Source organism: Salmo salar, chromosome 03 (genome assembly GCF_965601325.2).
Source record: "Salmo salar chromosome 03, fSalSal1, whole genome shotgun sequence".
In the NCBI taxonomy this organism is placed as follows: domain Eukaryota; kingdom Metazoa; phylum Chordata; class Actinopteri; order Salmoniformes; family Salmonidae; genus Salmo; species Salmo salar.
In genome coordinates, this window is record NC_138293.1 from 30,074,029 (window position 1) to 30,095,598 (window position 21,570).

The window sequence follows — 21,570 nt, forward strand, 5'->3', positions numbered from 1 at the left end:
TAGTCTTTTTGTTAGTAGGTTAGTGGAGCGATATGGAGAACGCGGACGCAATCCAGACAAAACGGAATTCAACAGTATTCAAAAATGTATTGAACTTAATAGGGAATCAACTAAATGTATTGAATGTTTATTAATTTTCCCAAGTTTATTGTAAGACATGAACAGAATGCATATTCCTGAAGAGGCAAGGAGAATTCCCCGTCTGTGTAATTCTCTGGCAACAGCTCTGTTGGACATTCCTGCAGTCAGCATGGCAATTACAAGCTCCCTCAACTTGAGACATCTGTGGCATTGTGCTGTGTGACAAAACTGCACATTTTAGAGTGGCCTTTTTTTGTCCCCAGCACAAGTGTAATGATCATGCTGTTTAATCAGCTTCTTGGTATGCCACACCTGTCAGGTGGTTGGATTATCTTGGCAAATAAGAAATGCTCACTAACAGGGATGAAAACAAATTTGTGTACAAAATTTGAGAGAAATAAGCTTTTCATGTGTATGGAACATTTCTGGGATATTTTATTTCAGCTCGTATAACATGGGACCAATACTTTACATGTTGTTAAAATTTTTGTTCAGTATAGTTGTTTTTCTATTAGAAAGGTGTGATTTTGAGAGCGAAAACCAGAAAAAACGGGAAAATGGAAACCTGGAAAAACAAAATGAAGAAAACAGAATTTGGGAAAAAACTAAATGGGGTCAGGCAAAAAAAAATAATACAGATTTTATAGGGGCCTATTGTAGGGAAAAACTCCACCCATGGCTGCGCCCCTGCCCAGTCGTGAAATCCATAGATTAGGGTCTAATGAATTTATTTCAATTGACTGATTTCCTTATATAAACTGGAACTCAGTTAAATCTGTGAAATTGTGGCATGTTGTGTTTATATTTTAGTTCAGTATAATATCATAAATAAATGAATAGATCAGATATAAAGACATTCAAATTTAGAAACCAACCTACACTACTGTTCAAAAGTTTGGGGTCACTTAGAAAGGTCCTTGTTTTTGAAAGAAAAGCATATTTTGGTCCATTAAAATATCATAGCCTTCCTTTCTCAGAACAAGAATAGACTGATGAGTTTCAGAAGAAAGTTCTTTGTTTCTAGACATTTTGAGCCTGTAATTGAACCCACAAATGTTGATGCTCCAGATACTCAACTAGTCTAAAGGCCAGTTTTATTGCTTCTTTAAATCAGCACAACAGTTTTCAGCTCTGCAAACATAATTACAAAAGGGTTTTTCTATCGATCAATTAGCCTTTTAAAATGATAAACTTGGATTAGCTAACACAACGTGCCATTTGAACACAGTAGTGATGGTTGCAGATAATGGGCCTCTGTAGACTTATGTATATATTCCATAACAAAATCAGCCGTTTCCAGCTACAAGTCATTTACAACATTAACAATGTATTTCTGATCAATTTGATGTTATTTTAACTGACAAAAAAAAAATGCTTTTCTTTTAAAAATAAGGACAATTCTAAGTGACCCCAAACTTTTGAGCGATAGTGTATCGACTGACTAAGTGTTGTCTGATACTGAACGATGCTTTGTTCACATCTACCCCTCTCCATTTCCCACTTAGATCACAATATGCAAGGAATATCTACTGGCCAGTAGAAAATCCAATCTAGGACACAATTATGAGAACCTTCCATTTTATGAGCATAACATATGCTGGCTTTTAGATCTACCAGACAGACCCGTCCTTATAAATAGTACATTCGTTCTCACTCTGCCCTTGAAATAAAACAAGCACCTGTCACCACAATGTTCACTACTCCACTCAGAATAAGGTCGTCATCCTACTTGACAAGATGGCGGCGACAAACTTGGGTCACCCTGTTTCCAGCTCCTAGCCATCTTTACAGTGAATATGTTTTGGCGTGTTATTTCGTACATTATTTGCTCAGAACGTTTCTTGCATTATTACCGACAGCCGAAAATATCTTTTGGATACTCACCAGAATTTCAACACCTATACACACACCTTTTCTATTCATATACTGTCCATACCATCTATACACACACCCCATGGGTTGGAATCAAAATCATTTTCCAATGGTTTCGTTCGGAACAGAACTATAATTTTTTCCCGTTCCACTGTTTCGACCAGCAAAATAAAGTTCTGAAACGGATCGAACCACCAAAAAGTACTGGTTTATAATTGTTCCTTTTTAAACCTCTGAAATATACAGTACCAGTAAAAAGTCTGGACAGACCTACTCATTCAAGGATTTTCTTTATTTGTACTATTTTCTACATTGTAGAATAATAGTGAAGACAACAAAACTATGAAAAAACACATGGAATCATGTAACAAAAAAGCATTATACAAATCAAAATATATTTTATATTTGAGATTCTTCAAATAGCCACCCTTTGCCTTGATGACAGCTTTGCACACTCTTGGCATTCTCTCAACCAGCTTCACCTGGAATGCTTTTCCAACAGTCTTGAAGGGGTTTCCACATATGCTGAGCACTTGTTGGCTGCTTTTCTTTCACTTTGCGGTCCAACTCATTCTAAACCATCTCAATTGGGTTGATGTCAGGGGATTGTGGTGGCCAGGTCATCTGATCCAGCACTCCATCACTCTCCTTGGTCAAATAGCACTTACACAGCTTGGAGGTGTGTTTTGGGTCATTGTCCTGTTGAAAACCAAATGATAGCCCAGTGGGGCTATCATTTGGTTTTCAACAGGACAATGACCAGCACACCTCCAGCACACCTCCAGCGCAAACCAGATGGGATGGCATATTGCTGCAGAATGCTGTGGTAGCCATGCTGGTTAAGTTTGCATTGAATTCTAAATAAATCACTGACAGTGTCACTAGCAAAGCATCCACACACCACCACCTCCATGCTTCACAGTGGGAACCACACATGCAGAGATCATTTGTTCACCTACACTGCGTCTCACAAAGACAAGGCGGTTGGAACCAAAACTCTCGAATTTGGACTCATCAGACCAAAGGACAGATTTCCACCGGTTTAATGTCCATTGCTCATGTTTCCTGGCCCAAGCAAGTCTCTTCTTATTGGTGTCCTTTAGTAGTGGTTTCTTTGCAGTAATTCGACCATGAAGGCCTGATTCACACAGTCTCCTCTGAACTGTTGATGTTGAGATGTGTCTGCTACTTGAACTCCGTGAAGTATTTATTTGGACTGCAATTTCTGAGGCTGGTAACTGATGAACTTATCCTCTGCAGCAGAGGTAACTCTGGGTCTTCCTTTCCTGTGGTGGTCCTCATGAGAGCCAGTTTCATCCTAGTGCTTGATGGTTTTTGCGACCGCACTTTAAGAAACTTTCAAAGTTCTTGAAATTTTCCGGATTAACTGACCTTCACGTCTTAAAGAAATGATGGACTGTCGTTTCTCTTTACTTATTTGAGCTGTTCTTGCCATAATATGGACTTGGTATTTTACCAAGTAGGGCCATCTTCTGTATACCACCCCTACCTTGTCACAACACTACTGATTGGCTCAAATGTCTGAAGAAGGAAAGAAATTACACAAATTAACTTTAACAAGGCACACCTGTTAAATGAAATGCATTCCTGGTGTGTAAAGCTGTCATCAAGGCAATGGGTGGCTACTTTGAAGGCCTCAATTGAGTCTAATAGCAAAGGGTCTGAATATTTATGTAAATAAGGTTGTTTTTTTATTTGTAATAAATTTCTAAAAACCTGTTTTGGCTTTGTCATTATAGGGTACTGTGTGTAGATTGATGAGGATTTTTTTAATTAATTTAATCCATTTCAGAATAAGGATGTAACATAACAAAATGTGGAAAAAGTGAAGGGGTCTGAATACTTTCCGAATGCACTGTACACACATACAGTACATACACTACATGACCAAAAGTATGTGGACACCTGCTCGTCGAACATCTTATTCCAAAATCACGGGCATTAATATGGAGTTGGCCCCCCCTTTGCTGCTATAACAGCCTCCACTCTTCTGGGAAGGTCTGGGCTTCTGTGCAGGTCAATCAAGTTCTACAACACCCACCTCAACAAATATTTCTCTATGGACCTTGCATTGTGCATGGGGGCATTGCCATGCTGAAACAGGAAAGGGCCTTCCAGAAACTGTTGCCACAAAGTTGGAAGCACAGAATCGTCTAGAATATCATTGTATGCTGTATCATTAAGATTTCCCTTCACTGGAACTAAGGGGCCTAACCATGAACCATGAAAAACAGACCCAGACCATTATTCCTCCTCCACCAAATTTTACAGTTGGCACTATGCATTGGAGCAGGTAGCGTTTTGCTGACATCCGCCAAACCCAGATTCTTCCTGCAGATTTCCAGATGGTAGTGTGTGATTCATCACTCCAGAGATCGCATTTCCACTGCTCCAGAGTCCAATGGCAGCGAGCTTTACACCACTCCAACTAACGCTTGGCATTACGCATGGTGATCTTAGGCTTGTGTGCGGCTGCTCGGCCATGGAAACCCATTTCATGAAGCTCCCGATGAACAGTTTTCTGTGCTGACGTCACTTCCAGAGGCAGTTTGGAACTTGCCATTGAGTGTTGCAACCGAGGACAGACGATTTATCAGCATTCGGCATTCAGTCCCAATCTGCGAGTTTGGCCTATCACTTCGCGGCAGAGCCGTTGTTGCTCCTAGGCGTTTCCACTTCACACTCGAGCTCGAGCCCATCTGAAGCACTAGCTTTGCTCTGGAGAACCATCTGGGAATACTTTGTTATGTAACGTGCCCCAGTGCCATTTCTCTCTCCTCACCCCCCCCCATCCTCTCGCCTCAGCACACAAAGCGCTATTTTAAGCTCTACTGAGACTGAGGCTCTGAGGCTGTACTCTGCGTTGGAAACGCCTGGGACAATCACAGCCCTCTGCCTTCCTACCCGGGAGCCTGAAGCTGCAAGCTTTAACTTTGTTTTCACGCAAGATGGGAAAGAGATTATGGGGCAAATGGCCCCCATCGAGGCTGTACATAAATTATTCATCAAAATGGGGTCATGGCTTCTTTACCACTAAGCGGTTTAGTCTCTCCACTCCCTCCCAGTTGTGCATTTAATTAAACATCTACATAATGTAGAAACTGCCATCAAAATTACTAAAAGGTTTTAAAAACAATTCTAATAACATGCACAGTTAGACAATGGATGCAAACACAGATGCAAACAGAATTTTTAAATCAGATATTTACTGAAATATAGCACATAAAACATTTTATTGGAACATAAATAATTTGGGTGGGAATTCAGGTATTCAATTTGTCAAATTTCAATTTTGTGTTATTAGAATGCACTCATACAGTGCATTCCGAAAGTATTCAGACCAATGACTTTTTCCACATTTTGTTATGTTACAGCCTTGTTCCAAAATGAATTAAATATTTTCCCCCCCCTCACCAATCTACACAATATACCCCATAATGACGAAGCAAAAACGTTTTTTTTTTTGTAAATTTATACGAAATTTATAACAAATATTAGTTATTTACATAAGTGTTCAGACCCTTTGCTACAGTATGAGACTCAAATTGAGCTCAGGTGCATCCTGTTTCCATTGATCATCCTTGAGATGTTTCTACAACTTGATTGGAGTCCACCTGTGGTAAATTCAATTGATTGGACACGATTTGGAAAGGCACACACCTGTCTATAGAAAAGGTCCCACAGAGCAAAAACCAAGCCATGACGTACAAGGAATTGTCCATAGAGCATTTCGCTACACCCGCAATAACATCTGCTAAACATGTGTATGTGACCAATAACATTTGAGACAGGATTGTGTCGAGGCACAGATCTGGGAAGGTTACCAAAAAATGTCTGCAGCATTGAAGGTCCCCAAGAACACAGAGGCATCCATCATTCTTAAATGGAAGAAGTTTGGAACCACCAAGACTCTTCCTAGAACTTGATGCCCGGCCAAACTGAGCATTTGGGGGAGAAGGGCCTTGGTCAGGGAGGTGACGAAGACCCGAAGGTCACTCTGACAGAGTGAATGCCAAGCATCACGTTTGGAGGAAACCTGGCACCATACCTACAGTGATGCATGGTGATGGCAGCATTATGGTCTGGGGATGCTAGTCAGGATCGAGGGAAAGATAAACGGAGCAAAGTACAGAAAGATACTTGATGAAAACCTGCTCCAGAGCACTCGGGACCTCAGACTGGGATGAAGGTTCACCTTCTAACAGGACAACAACCCTAAGCACACAGCCAAGACAATGCAAGAGTGGCTTGGGGACAAGTCTCTGAATGTCCTTGAGTGGCTCAGCCAGAGCCCGGATTTGAACCTGATCTAACATCTCTGGAGAGACTTGAAAATAGCTGTGCAGCGACGCTCCCCATCCAACCTGACAGAGCTTGAGAGGATCTGCAGAGAAGAATGGAAGCAACTCCCCAAATACAGTGCCAAGCTTGTAGCGTCCTACCCAAGAAGACTCGAGGCTGTAATCGCTGACAAAAGTGCTTCAACAAAGTACTGAGTAAAGGGCCTGAATACTTATGTAAATGTGATATTCAGTTTCTTATTTTTATAAATTTGCAAAAATGTATAAAAACCAGTTTTTACTTCGTCATTATGGGGTAGATTGATGAGGGAAAAAAAGCTATTTAATCAATTTTAGAAGAAGACTAACGTAACAAACACTGGAAAAAGTCTGAATACTTTGACATTGGCTTTCTAATGGTAACAGGCAGTTATATATTTTCTGTTAAAATAAAGAAAACGTTATGTACCTCATTTACACATGATACATTAATACATTAACATAATGGGGTGGAAGAGTGCAGCAACCACCAACAACTTGCTCTGTCTAGGCCTACCTGCACTGTCTAGACTGCCTCATTAATTACTGTTGATGTTACGTTGTGTTGCATCATTCAACAAGTGTGTCAATAGCAGGATACCCAAGGATTAAAAATCTACAAGTTTGGCTCTAGATTATGCCTATCTATATAAACACTTTACATTGTTTGGGAGATTAGACATAATATCACTATAATCCGAGTGGTCATTTTCGGAAGTTGCTTTAATTTTAGCGCATCTAATTTTTAAACATTTCAACTGTATTAAATGATAGCTTTTCTTCCCATTTTTATTTCTTTCTTCTATTTCAATGTGATGTAAGTGTCGAGACGATGCGTTAAAATCTAGAAAATGTATTCTCCATTAAGCCCATTTCAGCCATTAACGGGGTGTGTTTTTAACCGGTCATTACAAACATTTCCGTGGCCGTAACATTAACGGGGAAAAGAAGACAAGCACAAGCAAGAGTATGAAAGCGATCAAGCTAGTGATATTTAAGTGACAAGTGGATTTTGCACCCTTCAAACACAGGAAATAGATGGCTGAAAAAGACAGATCCTTAGGTGGGCGGGGGATGCGAACATAATGGAGTAACATCAACTAAACGTGGCAAAAAAATGGTCCTGAGGCCTGTTCAAGAGAATGCAATGTTAAAGAACATTCACATCAGATGGCGCTGCAGCGGACAACAGCGGTATTACAGGCTCCTGACTAATTCTACTATTGTGTTTTTTATGCTGATCTTATTTATTATTTCTTTTTTTACATGACGTCTCCGCCATCATTTCCTATGACCAAGAACAGCGATCGCTAACTTCGATTAATGTCTACTTCGACAAGTCGGCTGCTCTGGACCAGGTCCAAATTCCAGGGACTTGAAAGAGGAAGCAGCTGCGAAAAAGATGCAGGCGAGGCGGAGTCCAGACAAGACTACGTCGGCGAACAAATAGACTGCCATTGCCCTCTGTTCTGTTGGCGAACGTGCAGTCACTGGAGAACAAACTGGATGAGCTCTAGTCGAGACTAGATCATGGGACCTGAAAAACTGTTATATCCTGTGTTTCTTAGAATCATGGCTGAACGAGGACACAAATCAGACCATAATTCTATCCTTGTGCTTAGAGGCAAAATCTCAAACAGGAAGTACCAGTGACGAGCTCAATACAGAAGTGGTCCGATGAAGCGGATGCTAAGATACAGGACTGTTTTGCTAGCAGACTGGAATATGAAATTTACCATATCAGTCACCGGCTTCATTAATACGTGCATCAACGAAGTCGTCCCCACAGTGATTGTACGTACACACCCCAACCAGAAGCCATGGATTACAGGCAACATCCGCATTGAGCTAAAGGCTAGAGCTGCCGCTTTCAAGGAGCGATACACCAATCCGGACGCTTATAAGAAATCCCACTAAGACTTCCGACGACCCATCAAACAGGCAAAGTGTCAGTACACGACTAAGACTGAATCCCACTTGGCCGGCCCCGACGCATGACAGATGTGGCAGGGCTTGCAAACTATCACGGATTACAAAAGGGAAACCCAGCCGTGAGTTGCCCAGCAACACGAGCCTACAAGATGAGCTAAATGCCTTCTATGCTCGCTTCGAGGCAAGCAACACTGGACCATGCATGAGAACACCAGCTGTTCCGGATGACTGTAGCCGATTTGAGTAAGACCTTTAACAGGTTAACATTCACAAGGACGCATACTCAGAGCATGCGCTGACCTACTGGCAAGTGTCTTCATAGACATTTTTAACCTATCCCTGACACGGTCTGTAATGGGTTGTTCCACCTCAAAAAGCACAAGGAAGAGGATTTTGACACTCACCATCTTAGGTTGTTCTGAAATCTTCTCTTTCTTATTTGTATTTTACCCCCTTTTTTGTGATATCCAATTGTGATCTTGTCTCATCGCTGCAACTCCCCAATGGGCTCGGGCGAGTCGTGCATCCTGTGAAGTAAAGCCCGCCCAGCCAAACCCTCCCCTAACCCGGACGACGCTGGGCCAATTGTGCGTCGCCCTATGGGATTCCCGGTCACGGCCGGTTGTGACACAGCCTGGAATCAAACCTGGGTCTGTAGTGACGCCTTAGACCGCTGCGCCACTTGGGAGGCCTGAAATAGTTTCTGTTGTTATAAACAGATAAGATTAGCATTTCTGTAATATTATTTTGTTTAAATATAATTTGGTCTCTGTAAAATTAAGCTAATTGATTGCATCTAAAGTGGGCATTTTTATTTCTAGGATTAATACACTGCTCAAAAAAATAAAGGGAACACTTAAACAGCACATCCTAGATCTGAATGAAAGAAATAATCTTATTAAATACTTTCTTCTTTACATAGTTGAATGTGCTGACAACAAAAATAATCAATGGAAATCCAATTTATCAACCCATGGAGGTCTGGATTTGGAGTCACACTCAAAATTAAAGTGGAAAACCACACTACAGGCTGATCCAACTTTGATGTAATGTCCTTAAAACAAGTCAAAATGAGGCTCAGTAGTGTGTGTGGCCTCCACGTGCCTGTATGACCTCCCTACAACGCTTGGGCATGCTCCTGATGAGGTGGCGGATGGTCTCCTGAGGGATCTCCTCCCAGACCTGGACTAAAGCATCCGCCAACTCCTGGACAGTCTGTGGTGCAACGTGGCGTTGGTGGATGGAGCGAGACATGATGTCCCAGATGTGCTCAATTGGATTCAGGTCTGGGGAACGGGCGGCCAGTCCATAGCATCAATGCCTTCCTCTTGAAGGAACTGCTGACACACTCCAGCCACATGAGGTCTAGCATTGCCTTGCATTAGGAGGAACCCAGGGCCAACCGCACCAGCATATGGTCTCACAAGGGGTCTGAGGATCTCATCTCGGTACCTAATGGCAGTCAGGCTACCTCTGGCGAGCACATGGAGGGCTGTGCGGCCCCCCAAAGAAATGCCACCCCACACCATGACTGACCCACCGCCAAACCGGTCATGCTGGAGGATGTTGCAGGCAGCAGAACGTTCTCCACGGCGTCTCCAGACTCTGTCACGTCTGTCACGTGCTCAGTGTGAACCTGCTTTCATCTGCGAAGAGCACAGGGCGCCAGTGGCGAATTTGCCAAACGTCCTGCACGGTGTTGGGCTGTAAGCACAACCCCCACCTGTGGACGTCGGGCCCTCATACCACCCTCATGGAGTCTGTTTCTGACCGTTTGAGCAGACAAATGCGCATGTGGCCTGCTGGAGGTCATTTTGCAGGGCTCTAGCAGTGCTCCTCCTTGCTCAAAGGCGGTGGTAGCGGTCCTGCTGCTGGGTTGTTGCCCTCCTACGGCCTCCTCCACGTCTCCTCATGTACTGGCCTGTCTCCTGGTAGCGCCTCCATGCTCTGGACACTACGCTGACAGACACAGCAAACCTTCTTGCCACAGCTCGCATTGATGTGCCATCCTGGATGAGCTGCACTACCTGAGCCACTTGTGTGGGTTGTAGACAACGTCTCATGCTACCACTAGAGTGAAAGCACCGCCAGCATTCAAAAGTGACCAAAACATCAGCCAGGAAGCATAGGAACGGAGAAGTGGTCCGTTGTCACCACCTGCTGAACCACTCCTTTATTGGGGGTGTCTTGCTTATTGCCTATAATTTCCACCTGTTGTCTATTCCATTTGCACAACAGCATGTGAAATTTATTGTCATTCAGTGTTGCTTCCTAAGTGGACAGTTTGATTTCACAGAAGTGTGATTGACTTGGAGTTACATTGTGTTGTTTAAGTGTTCCCTTTATTTTTTTGAGCAGTGTATAATTTTCAATAAATATAGTACCCAACATCTGATTTGGACCAAACTTTTTTCAAAAGCCACCCATGGACCCTCCACACCCTACGCCATTCCCACCCCAACAACGAGTATATAGTATCAGTTCTCTGTGTCTGACAAATATTATGTAGCTGAGGCTCGGAGTATTGTTTCTTTATCCTATGTAATGTACTCCCAGTGAAATTGGTAGTTTTTCCCCCCCGACAAATATGTCATTGAAGTTATGTTTATGTCCCATTCTACATCCTGATATTACCAGGTTCTGACCACTGGATGGTGCCGTTTCTACTAGAATGGGAAAAAAAGATTGAAGACCCCTCCTCAACGTTAGAGGGATAGTTCAGCCAAATTACAAAATGACATTGGTTTGCACTCCACACTGCCCTAACCCATCTGGACAAAAGGAATACTTATGTAAAAATGCTGTTCATTGACTACAGCTCATCACCAAGCTCAGGACCATGGGACTGAACACCTCCCTCTGCAACTGGATCCTGGACTTCCTGATGGGCCACCCCCAGGTGGTGAGGGTAGTCAACAACACATCTGCCATGCTGACCATCAACAAGGGGGCCCCTCAGGGGTGTGTGCCTAGTACCCTCCTGTACTCCCTGTTCATCCATGACAGTGTGGCCGTGCATGACTCCAACACCATCATCAAGATTACTGACGACACGACGGTGGTAGGAATAATCACCGACGACGATGTGGCTGCTTATAGGGAGGTCGTCAGAGACCTGGCAGTGTGGTGCCAGGACAACAACCTTTCCCTCAATGTCAGCAAGCCAAATGAGCTGATAATGGACTACAGGAAATGGAGAGGCGAGCTTCAAGTTCTTCGATGTCCACATCACTAAGAAATTAACATTGTCCACAGACACCCACACAGTTGTGAAGAGGGCACAACAGTGCCTCTTCCCCCTCAGGAGGCTGAAAAGATTTAGCATGGGTCCTCAAAAAGTTCTACAGATGCACCATTGAGAGCTGGCTGCATCACCACTTGGTACGGCAACAGCAAGGCACGCCACTGCAAGGTTCTACAGAGGGTGGTGATACGGCTCAGTACATCACTGGGGTCGAGCACCCTGCCATCCAGGACCTGCATACTAGGTGGTGTCAGACGAAGGCCCACAATATGTTCAAAGACTTCAGCCACCCAAGCCAAGGTCCAGAGTTTTCCCTTGTAGTGGGACAGCTTGTGCCCTGGCCCAACCGGTAAACAATGACTGTGGTCAGGAGTTTTTCCTAATCTGAGTCCCGCAGTCTGGAAAAAACTACTGTCTCTACCTAGATTACATGACTTTGGCCCTGAGTTCCCTCTGGTCAGGTCAGGTTTCCTAGTCAAGAAAAACTCAGGGCCCTATTAATCATGACATGTGAAGAATGGCTAGGTAGGCAGCAGCTGCAGCAGTAGTGACAACTGTGTCTGTGGCAGGAACAGTGGAATGAAGATGGATGGAAGGATTAGGTCTGATACTGTCCATCTCTCCCTCCTTGACACTCTGCTAGGTGTCTTAATCCCATTAGTCTGATCTAACACATTCAACTCAGAGGGAGCCGACACATCGTAGTACTTGTTCAGACTTATCATGTGATTTATTGTCAAAGCATCTAATCCCGTGTCGGCTGCCGAGCCAGTGAGCCCGTTTGACACTCACTTTGCATCTCTCACTGTGGACAGAATCTTCCAGAACACTACAGTCTTAACCTAGATATTCTGAGATCTATCAGACAGAACTAGCCCAGGAACAGCAAACAGAAGGCAATGTATCCAACCACCATGTGGTCATTCAAATACCATCTCAAACTGTTATTTTTAAACAGTGATCTACTTTTTCCAGACATATTTGTTTCTTACAATGAAGCTGATGAAAGATAGTGGTTGATGAATACAGTCATACCGTCAATGACTTACTGCATTCAAACCGTATTGCAGAGGAACTCTACTGTCATACAACCTTCCCTCTAGTTATGCCATATAGCACCAGATGTTAAAGTCCAAGTTCATTGAACACAGTATTAAGGTAAGCACTGCTTGTCCTTACTGTATTGTTAAATTCTCAAAAATGTTTAATCTCTTCTCCGGGTACTTTTCCTAATGCTCTAACGAAATGACAGAGTACACTACAATAAACCCCAATGTCATAAAATAACTCAGAATTCCAGATAAAAGTCATAAATGCACTGAACACTATGCGAACCCCTCTTCGTGTGTACTCAATGCCCCACTTCACCATCAGAGCAGTCAAGGCAACTTGTTCTGAATGTAAAACGCCTGTTTAGAATAATCTCCTACCGACAACATTGAAAAACTACACACCTGAACAATCTTCAATTACAAAGCCCCACAATGGAACAAGCAGGGTCTACAGAGACCAGTCTATTGCAAATAGACCCAGTAGAAAATGAAAACAAAGAGAGGATGTTTGTCTGTACCTGTGTGGATGGAGGGTACTACTGTCACCGATCCTCCTTTCTCCTGTCCGGGACGCTCTGCTGGGTGGTGGAAGTGTGCCTGCTTGCGTGTGTGTGTGTGTGTGTGTGTCTGTGTGTGTGTGTGTGTCTCTGCCTGAGCATTAATATGCACACGCTTCAGTTCTGTTTCTAAACGTGCAGCGTTTCCCTTGACTGAGTGTGTGTGTGTGTGTGTGTGTGTGTGTGAGTGTACTTGGAGGAGCGTTGTAGTGTGTGTGTGCGCGCGTGCCTGTGCTGATCTGCGGGCCGAGTGCAGAGCTCAGCATAAAAGCGGATCTTGCTCAGCTCTGTCCTTGCTGCAGGCTCGCGCCAGTGATTAATAAACTGTTGTACTTATGTCCAAGGGCATGGCCCGGCCATTAGGACAGGTGTAAACACACACACCCCTCCATACTACACACATACACAGCCATCAGCCCTTCCCAATCCACTACCCCCAGTCACACTCAGATACTGGCCAGTCACAACAGGGGGATGGGCTAGAGGCTTTCTATAACCCATTCATCATGAATGAATCAGCCAATAAGAACACAGCACGTAAACAATTGTGTAAGCATCAATACGAGTGAACGGGCTAGATGCTCTTCATCAATGAATTTTGAATCACATAGTATCACAGCCTGTTTGGTCTTTTTAGGACCAATTCCCCCCTTTTTAACAGAGGCATAGCATGTCCTCTGGTTGGAAAGATGATAGATGCTCCACATGAAACAGCCCTCTGAGTAAAAAAAAACAATGTGACCAACAAATAGTTTAAAAATAGCCTGGGTCGCATACAATTCCAACAACGTCTTAGGGGGAGTGTTGCTGATCTAGGATCCTTTTAGATTATAATGAATATGATTATATGTACAGGGGGGACCTGATTCTAGATCAGCACTGAGATGCTTTATGACTGAGGTGGAGGTGAAGTTGGAGGGGTGAGGTAGAAGTGAGGTTGGAGGGGTGAGGTAGAAGTGAGGTTGGAGGGGTGAGGTGGAAGTGAGGTTGGAGGGGTGAGGTAGAAGTGAGGTTGGAGGGGTGAGGTAGAAGTGAGGTTGGAGGGGTGAGGTAGAAGTGAGGTTGGAGGGGTGAGGTAGAAGTGAGGTTGGAGGGGTGAGGTAGAAGTGAGGTTGGAGGGGTGAGGTAGAAGTGAGGTTGGAGGGGTGTGCTAGAGGTGAGGGAGATATAGTAGTTTCCTTACCTCCTGTTGTTTGGAAAACAGGCCCAGACAGAAGCGTAGGGCAGAGCTGGTCTCCCTGGAGAGGTCACTGGTCTCTCTGGCCTTCAGCAAGAGAGGAGTAGCCAATGCTGGAACAGAGGAAAGAGTTAGGGCCATAGAGATATACAGTCAACACTATACTGGTCTATCTAATTCTGTGGCTAGGCCTTTCACACCATCCGACAATTACACACATTACATAAACGTTTATTTTAACCAAAGGTTAATCATATCCTAAACTCTTCATTGAATAGTGGTCCTTGCTGAGGCGTGTTCCATAGAATTTACAGGGTTAATACATGCCAATATCAGTAAAAGGGGCACTGTGATCGAATGACAAGATCATTTAATTGACTTTAACATGTGGTCTGATTGTGTTCAGATCTGTCTAACCTATGTATTCTGCGCAGATTTCTCCTCAGTCTGGATGCAATCAGGCTACCAAAAGCACATACAGTGGTCGACATCAGCACTCCTCCCACAAGTGTCCAGAAAACTTGTGTTTTGGGACCGAGAGACATTTTTCCATGATAACGTAGAAGGAAATAAGTTCATAGCGTGTTAGGAACGTGTTTGCTGACCTCATAAATGCTAACCAGCTAGCTAATATAAAAAAATATTTTTTTAAAGAGTTATGCTAACCCATTTGCAATCCCTTTAGCATTGCATGCTAGTTAGCTAATGCCATCAGTTGTTGTTGTTATTATTGTTATTTTCATATTTTGCCTATTTCACCGTTTGTAGAATGCATACTGGCATTTGAATATAGCGTGGGAAAAGGGAATCCGGACATGGTAACCACATTTAAATGTAGATGCATGGCGTCTTTGGAATTCCATGATCAGAACTCTATGATCAGAATACTAAAGCTGCATGAACTGTCAAGTCTAGACACGGCCATTGACCGACAGACAGTAAATGAGAGAGACTGGCAGAAGCTGTGAAGGAGCAGTGAGAACATGAATAGGAGATCTCTTACTGTTGTTCTCCTCATTCTTCAACATGGACAGAAAAATAGACACTTGAGTCTCCAATTTCTGCTGGCAGGCTTCAGCAGCCTGCAAAGGAGCGAGAGAGACACACTTCACCTTGTGTGAGTACACACTGGCCGCACACAGCTTTGATAGGACGCTATTCACTTTTCTTGGCACACTGAACCTTGTATTCAACACTATACTTGACAGTGGCCGGAATTCAACAATGAAAATGTAAGACCTGGGCACTGTGATTGACTTTCACAGATGACTGATGCTTGAGCCGTCATCCGAAGGCATTTACAGCCAACGCGATCTAAATAAACATGAAGGAAATTGCCTTTAAAAGTCTATTGTAGTGCGGATGTTAATCTGTGTTGGTTTGAATCCCGGTCTGATTATGTGTGTGTACGTGTGGCATTCGGTGGAAAATATACAGCTGGTGGAAAAGAATTGCGCTGACCTGGAGGGAGTCTGTTAGGTCCCCCAGTGTATCTTCATCCCCCTCCTCATCCTCAGTGGTCTGCTCCTGGGTGGTGTTACAGCTGCTGTAGGCCGTATGCTCCTCCAAGGCATCCAGCCATCTCTGCACGCACACACAAACAAATAATCACCCCCCCACAAAAATAGGCCTATGTGTTGTAAACTATGAAGTGCGGTGTCCCAAACCACATATTATCTATCCTAGGAGAACTTCACTTTTCTGATAGCCTCTGGATCTGTCTTAGATGACACCTTAAAGTGATGGAGACTGTGATCAAAGCACCGGAGGCTGAAGAAGCACTTGTCCCATGTTTTTACCTGGAGGAATATGAATCAAATTCAGTGAAACATAAACAATAGTCAATAGAGATATGAAAATAGGTATATCTAATATCAACATAACGTGATTAAAATGCATTCCAAGAATGGAGATGTTGGGTTTTGGAGGGTAGGCCTATAAGTGACAGTAAAGGGTTGATTGTCTTTTGTGCTGTTCACATCGCAATGTTTGGTAAAGCATTGAACACAGCACCCTGACCTGGTGCCTACCTACCCTGCAGTGAGCTTTCATCAGAGCCTTAGCGCCTTGCTTCCGGACATCCGCCACCGCATCAGCTCTAGAAACAAAAACAGAAAGATTACGATAAAGAGCTTTTCACTGTACTACCTCAAGCTCTTCAGGGGGAAAACAGGAGGAGCAAGGTGCTGTGTATGCAATAGGGAGGGGAGAGAGAGAGAGAGAGGAGGGGGAAGAAGGTTGGAGGACTCACTGTCTAGGGTACCAGGACAGGACCCCATCTTGAATGACCACCCAATGGGAACGCCATGACAGGAACCTGGAACTCTGTATTGGACAGGGCCAAAGAAAGCGTCGCTATATTATATTAAAGGATGTCAGTTTTCAGAAGTTTCAGAGTAACACTAAACACCACGGGTCTATACTGTACACATTATACAGTAGGTACTGTATGAAATCATTAAATTACATTCAAGAATGTATAGAATATTTCAGAATATAGCAATATTTGTTGTGAATAAAACATAAGAATACCTTCCACAGGAGGCCTTCGAACTTCTGCACACCACTAACTGTATCCTTAAGGGAAGAAAAAACATTTCTGTTTCATGAGTATTTTGTAAGTCATGATTTCATTGAAAACTAGAGCATTGGACCGATGCTTTTAACAGTATCAGCAGCTTTTCACTGCAGTGTTCTTCTCGCACCTCACCTTGTCACGACTGTCCTCCAGAATCTGCTTAATCTCCTCACTGCAGGCCAGGTCAAACACTGTTTGGTCTGCAACAGAACCAAGGCATTTATCAGACCATTATCAATTACCTCCATCTAAAAATCTTATTTAACTGTACAGTATATAAGAATATGATATATGAACTGTGTAAATAGTATTTTTGTTGTCTCTTGGTGTCTTTCCAATATATAAAACTCTTATTTTTTTCATTTTTATTGAATGTAATATCTTATGTTGTTTATGTCTATAACTGTTCTGTACCTTGTCATTTATTTGTACGTTTTATGTGGATCCCAGGAAGAGTTGCTGCTGCATGGGCAGATGCTAATGGGGTTCCAAATAAACTAAACTAAACCCCCTACCAGCTGACAGGGAGGGAGGCAGTGAATACACCACATAGGATGTTCCCAAATGGCAATCTATACCCTATATAGTGGAGTGCTTTTGATCAGGGCCCATAGAGATAGGGAAGGTGCCATTAGGGACGAAGTCAGATACCAGCTAAGTAGGCGTATCGTTTGTTTATCAAAAGTGGTAATCTAAATCTATACACCTCTTTTTTTACACATTATGAAACTTAAGTGATGATGATTTCAAACTACATCCAGGCTCTATCAAATGTAATATCCATGCAAACAAAGTCCTACTTACAAAAAATAATATTTTTTCCATTCAAAGGACGTGCATGGTGAGGATAGGTCAATTATGGTTTACCCAAAATTCTGTGTGTTTTTATTTTCTCAGTGGACATATCAGTAGGGAAACATACCACTCTTGTTCTTCATGCTGTAGCTAGCTCCACACTTGAGCAGCTTTCCAACACACTGCTTCTGCCCCCTGTAGGCAGCACAGTGTAAAGGCGTGTTCCCCTGCAGGTCTCTACAATCGATGTCAGGAGGCCGCTTCCTGCTGAGCTGAAAAAGAAACATCTAAAGTGAATGAATTAAGCACATGGTGTCTTAACATTCACATAACATGCATGCATGTAAGTCAAATCTGCCTGTAAGCAATCAATGTGCAAACTACATGGGTCCTCAGATCCTCAAAAGGTTCTACAGCTGCACCATCGAGAGCATCCTGACTGGTTGCATCACTGCCTGGTATGGCAACTGCTCGGCCTCCAGAGGGTAGCGCGTACGGCCCAGTACATCACTGGGGCCAAGCTTCCTGCCATCCAGGACCTCTATACCAGGCGATGTCAGAGGAAGACCCTAAAAATTGTCAAAGACCCCAGCCACCCTAGTCATAGACTGTTCTCTCTGCTACCGCACGGCAAGAGGTACCGGAGTGCCAAGTCTAGGTCCAAGAGGCTTCTAAACAGCTTTTACCCCCAAGCCATAAGACTCCTGAACATCTAGTCAAATGCATTGCCCCCCCCCCCCTCTAACACCACTGCTACTCTTATCTATGCATAGCCACTTTAATAACTCTACCTACGTGTACATATTACCTCAATTACCTCGACTGGCCGGTGCCACACTTTGGTTCTGTACCCGTACCCCCTGTATATAGTCTCACTATTTTTATTTTCCTGCTGCTCTTTAACAATTTGTTACTTTTATTTCTTATTTTTATTCATTTTTTTTAAACTGCATTGTTGGTGAGGGGCTTGTAAGTAAGCATTTCACTGTAAGGTCTACAACTGTTGTATTCAGCGCATGTGACTAATACAATTTGATTTGATGTGTATAGAACCAAACAGGTTTGTGGCAGAATCTTGGATCCTCAATGGAAGAACTAGGTTGACCTCTTCAATTACGAGGTCAGTAAGCAAGCTGAAGACAATAACATGAAAGCTCAAGTCATGTGTACGGTGCTTAATCATCAAGAAGACCAAAGCCACGCTTCTACTACCCCATTCTGAGGTTAAGAGGCTTTGCCCCAAATGGCACCCTATTCCCATATAGTGCACTACCTTTGACCCGAGTCCTATGGGCCCGATAGATCTCTGGTTAAACGTAGTTCTCTGTTTAGGGGATAGGGTACCATTTGGGAGGTAACCAGAGGTTCAGTGGAGGGTCAGAGATGATCAGATGCTGACCAGCTCAGACAGGCTGAAGACGTCTCCCTCTCTGGCCGCCTCCAGAAGTTTCTCCTCCTGTCTCCTCTCAGCTCTTCTCTCTGCAGCTGCACAACATTAAACAGGGTTTGTGAACCAGGATAGTGTTCAGTAGGGCACACTGTAGCAAAACATTATGCAAAGGAACATTCTAAACGTTTGACTTACTGAACACAATCTAGTACAGCGATGAAGAGTCCATCAATCATTCCTCTATTACAATCCAGAATCACAACCTACCCTCCAGCATGGTGTTGATTTCATCATCCTCAGTGACAGCTTTAGGGATCTGTGCTTTCCCGTTGATGATAGTGGAACTGGCATCATATCGCAGCAGCAACAGAACTACCTCCTGTAAGAGAAAATAGGATTACATTCTCCATAGAAATGCACCACTAAGTAGCTGTGCACACTGCACACCTGAACAGACATGATCTTGTACACATGTGTATCTCTGTAAAAAGCCCATGAAAAGTTTACCTTTCTTCCTGCTAAGGCAGCTTTGTGTAGAGGCGTGTCGCCCATGCTATTCTGCAAATTCACATCAGCACCAGCCTAACAAACAGACACATACTGATGCTCACACATATATTTTAGGAAAATACACTAGGTCAAACATACATAATATAATCTGTATTATTCTCACCTTGAGCAACTCCTCCACAACATCTTTGTGTCCAAAGTAGCAGGCCAGATGTAAAGGTGTCCAACCTGCACTGGTCTTGGTCTTTCCTGGGCCATCACACCAGTCATTTAACAGTAGTCTGATTACCAGAACAGCAACAGGCTTCTCAACATAAGATGATACATTAGACTACATTTAGTTAAAGGGTACCTCTGCAATTGATGTTGAGTCTGAGATCTTGCTCAATCCGTAGCTGCAGAAGACACTGGATGAGAGAGAGGCTTCCAGTCTTGGCATAGTGGAGTAACTGCTCCTCAGGGTCTGACAGGTCCATCACTTAAACTCAGAACTGCGTTATTGTAGGTAAAATATACTTACATGTGGATGTCTCACTTAGCTATCTTAATAAATTCCCTTTTAAAAAATGTATGTCGCTCTGGAGCGTCTGCTAATTGACTAAAATGTAAAAATGTACAACTATAATAAAACAATACATAGCTCAATAATTACAGATTGACACTTACTAAATCTGCATCACTGTTAGAATTTCTGATATAACTAAATTACTTGTAATCATTCATGTAAATTGACACATTTCTGGGTAGTTGCCAGATTCGCTCTCCTCACCAGGAGTGTATTCATGATTGAAACCGTTTAAGAACCAAACGGAACAAAACCTACATGAATTTCTCCAATAGAAACTCTCGTTTTCGTTGCACAACGGTTTCTGTTGCAAAACGTACTGCAACAAACAAAACGTTTTGCAACAGAATCGGCGTAATGAATACAACCCTGAACAAACAAGTATTGATATTCAACTCAACGTGTAACGTGCGAAAATGTTTACAAGCACCGACATTCACTTCAAGTGAACCTCGAGCAATAAAAACATTATATTCAGCGTTGATATTCGGGACATTTAGTTCTGTTCTCGCGCTTGAAATTAACATTTGGTGGTTGCAAGAGTACAGAAAAGTTTCGGCAAGTGTTCGTGTCGTTTCTGGTAGGCTACACAAGACTGTATTTCTTCTAAACCTTGGTAATTTAATGAATTAGCAGTCCAGATATTATAACTCACATACGTTCCGCGGTAAACAACGTTGACTGCATTAACGGTTGTATTGACAGTGCATAATGGTGAAATTGGATATGGATGTCAGCTGACAAGGACTGGAACGTGATCTGTGGACGCACGTGACCAATTTAAAACAGCTCAACATTTTAGCATCGATCTAAGAAACAATATTTGTTTTAAAAGATGTTTAAATCAGATTTCAAAATCACAGGGAGTTAAGAAAAGTAATTGAATGGAGCATGCTGTTGCTCATTTGAACATGCGTAGTTCTTATATTATAGACAAGATGGAAGTACTGCAATGACCCATACCCCCAGATTTGTAGGCTATGTAGTACTATTTATTATTTAGTAACTCGGCTATTAGACTAGAAACAATACATCATTCCTTTGTGATGTGCAGTGACATATACATTTTCACCCCCACACTAAAACACAAACACAAGCCTACCTGGGAAAAAATATTAAAGAAATGCCAACTCTCCAGGGACATTAACCTGCATATTCCACCTTTATCACTAGAAATTCAGGCCAGCACCCTCCTCTAATGGAAGCTGGAGCCAATAGAGACCAGGCAGGCCACTCAGACCGAGAGTGGTCTTGTTAGTAGTGATGATGTGAGTTCCGGAAGCCCCAGTATGCAGCCATTGGGACTAATGAGGGTCATCTCTGTGTCTGCCGCAGGGGGCCAAACATTCTCCTCCTGGGGCTTGAAAGCCAGGCACATTGCAGCGCATGGCAGGCCATTAAGGCCCGCACTAAGGGGGTAACCAGAGGCCACTCAGGAAATGAGGTGGCAGGCAGAGATGTATGTAGTCTAAACTTA

General features: G+C 43.2%; 1 protein-coding gene across 2 annotated transcripts in view; it reads right to left on the reverse strand.

Moving 5' to 3' along the window:
• LOC106599673 (oxysterol-binding protein-related protein 1) overlaps nucleotides 1-20,841 on the reverse strand; it is a 42,433-nt gene extending 21,592 nt beyond the window's left edge. Inside the window, exons 1-15 of one of the 2 annotated variants that reach the window (XM_014190966.3) lie at nucleotides 20,749-20,841; nucleotides 19,881-20,019; nucleotides 19,692-19,777; nucleotides 19,526-19,600; nucleotides 19,286-19,397; nucleotides 19,028-19,113; nucleotides 17,756-17,900; nucleotides 16,966-17,033; nucleotides 16,788-16,832; nucleotides 16,507-16,580; nucleotides 16,290-16,353; nucleotides 15,953-16,054; nucleotides 15,717-15,839; nucleotides 15,259-15,337; nucleotides 14,262-14,368 (exon numbers count right to left, since the gene is read on the reverse strand). In XM_014190966.3, the coding sequence (XP_014046441.1) occupies nucleotides 14,262-14,368; nucleotides 15,259-15,337; nucleotides 15,717-15,839; nucleotides 15,953-16,054; nucleotides 16,290-16,353; nucleotides 16,507-16,580; nucleotides 16,788-16,832; nucleotides 16,966-17,033; nucleotides 17,756-17,900; nucleotides 19,028-19,113; nucleotides 19,286-19,397; nucleotides 19,526-19,600; nucleotides 19,692-19,777; nucleotides 19,881-20,004 (1,290 nt within the window). In that variant the 5' untranslated portion in view covers nucleotides 20,005-20,019; nucleotides 20,749-20,841. Of the gene's footprint in view, nucleotides 1-14,261; nucleotides 14,369-15,258; nucleotides 15,338-15,716; nucleotides 15,840-15,952; nucleotides 16,055-16,289; nucleotides 16,354-16,506; nucleotides 16,581-16,787; nucleotides 16,833-16,965; nucleotides 17,034-17,755; nucleotides 17,901-19,027; nucleotides 19,114-19,285; nucleotides 19,398-19,525; nucleotides 19,601-19,691; nucleotides 19,778-19,880 lie in introns of both variants that reach the window. The other variant, XM_045714710.2, reaches the window with a different exon arrangement.
• Nucleotides 20,842-21,570: the final 729 nt, after the last annotated feature.